Source organism: Penaeus monodon, chromosome 31 (assembly GCF_015228065.2).
Source record: "Penaeus monodon isolate SGIC_2016 chromosome 31, NSTDA_Pmon_1, whole genome shotgun sequence".
In the NCBI taxonomy this organism is placed as follows: domain Eukaryota; kingdom Metazoa; phylum Arthropoda; class Malacostraca; order Decapoda; family Penaeidae; genus Penaeus; species Penaeus monodon.
In genome coordinates this window covers 2,514,705-2,516,137 of record NC_051416.1, presented here as the reverse complement: position 1 = coordinate 2,516,137, position 1,433 = coordinate 2,514,705, and the positions used below count along the sequence as shown (strand labels likewise).

Here is a 1,433-nt window from a genome sequence, read left to right as displayed (position 1 = left end):
GAGAGAAAATTGCCATATGGTTTCAATTTAGGCGTTAAGCATGGGTCATTGTCTGTGTAATAGTTAGTATAGAGGGCAGGATGGTTTGTAGGTGGAAAGAGTATGCAGATGAATGGATAATAGGTCTGGCGGACTAAAGCGTTCAGTTTTCCTTGTGAGATACGTGTAAAATGCGATTGTACATTGCTTTGGTTTTGTATTATATGATTTATTATATTACAGCGTGTAACTCTGGTTAATTTGAGATCTTTGTTAGGTGTGCATTTTTTTCTTAATTCATATAATTTATATTTTATCTATCGATGTTTCTCAATTCATTCATTATCACGGAACTCAGACAGCAACAAAAGAAAAACAGACACAAAAAACTATTTGTTGACGATCAAAATACTATGACCGCTTATTTAATATTGTTCTGTAAGTTAAGACTGCAGCACCAATCACGGCAAATGTTTTATGATACGCACCGTTTGCATATCAAAGCATCTCCCGCACCTTGGCTCATTCCCTTGCCGCTTCACAATGCTAAGAAAACGGGCATAACACTTTTTCTTACGTGGAGAGCACCGGGTACGAACTTAACGTGAAATAAAAGAGACATTTTTAGCCTTCGTTGTAAATATGGGCCACTGCGCTCTTACATAAGACAGAGGGAATCACTTACTTGTTAGGGGTGACATTGCCTTCATGTTGTTCCTCTTTACAGAATTCTTCGGCCTCTCCGGGCTAACCTAGTGTCCTTTTATGAGCATATACGTTCTCGGAGACTTCCCATAGTGATGCGCCGGCTAGTTCCTTAGAACTGGCTCATTGAATTGGAAGAAGCCACACCTTGCTACTCCTGCGGCAGAGGAAGGCTTGAGGTCACTGTCGTTGTCTGTCTTTCGTCTGTCGGAATCCAGCAACACTCGATTACAGTCTCGTCAGGGAAAGTCCGTCGACTGCAGAAAATAAAGTCCCCGATATTCTTCAGACACAAGGAATTGAATAGAGAAATTCACCTAATACCCCCAACGAAAGGAAATGTTACTAATCTTTAAAGAAAAAGTGACAAAGAATTTCGGTCAGAGGACAGAGCGAGAGGGAGCGTCCACTCGGCACGGATGTCGGTAAGGGTTTTGAGGCTGTCCCCGGCATGCCCAAGATGCCCGACGGAGCTGCCCAGTTCAGCGGGGTAGAAATCGCAGGGAATGGCTCTCGGTTCCTGCATTTAGGTCGTCCTGTGCGATCTAGGAAAAAGAGCTCCTCAGGGGGTGAAGGGAAAGGGTGACTTAGGTCGTTTGTCTTGAGACCTCGGTGTTTTGCCGAGGGAAAAAATTATACGTTGTGGGTTAATGGAAGGCCTGTGATCCCTGACAGTGTGTCATGAAGCTAACCGTTAGGTCGGAGTCAGGCTTAGGATAAAGAATATATTTTTTCGGGGAGGGGAGGGG

At 43.8% G+C, this 1,433-nt stretch overlaps 1 protein-coding gene across 1 annotated transcript in view; it reads right to left on the bottom strand.

The window, feature by feature from the left end:
- The window catches only part of LOC119592987 (atrophin-1-like), a gene marked incomplete in the record, with an annotated part of 19,643 nt that extends 18,502 nt beyond the window's left edge, over nucleotides 1-1,141 (bottom strand). Inside the window, 1 exon segment of the mRNA XM_037941871.1 lies at nucleotides 665-1,141. Coding sequence (XP_037797799.1) covers nucleotides 665-689 — 25 coding nt within the window.
- Nucleotides 1,142-1,433: the final 292 nt, after the last annotated feature.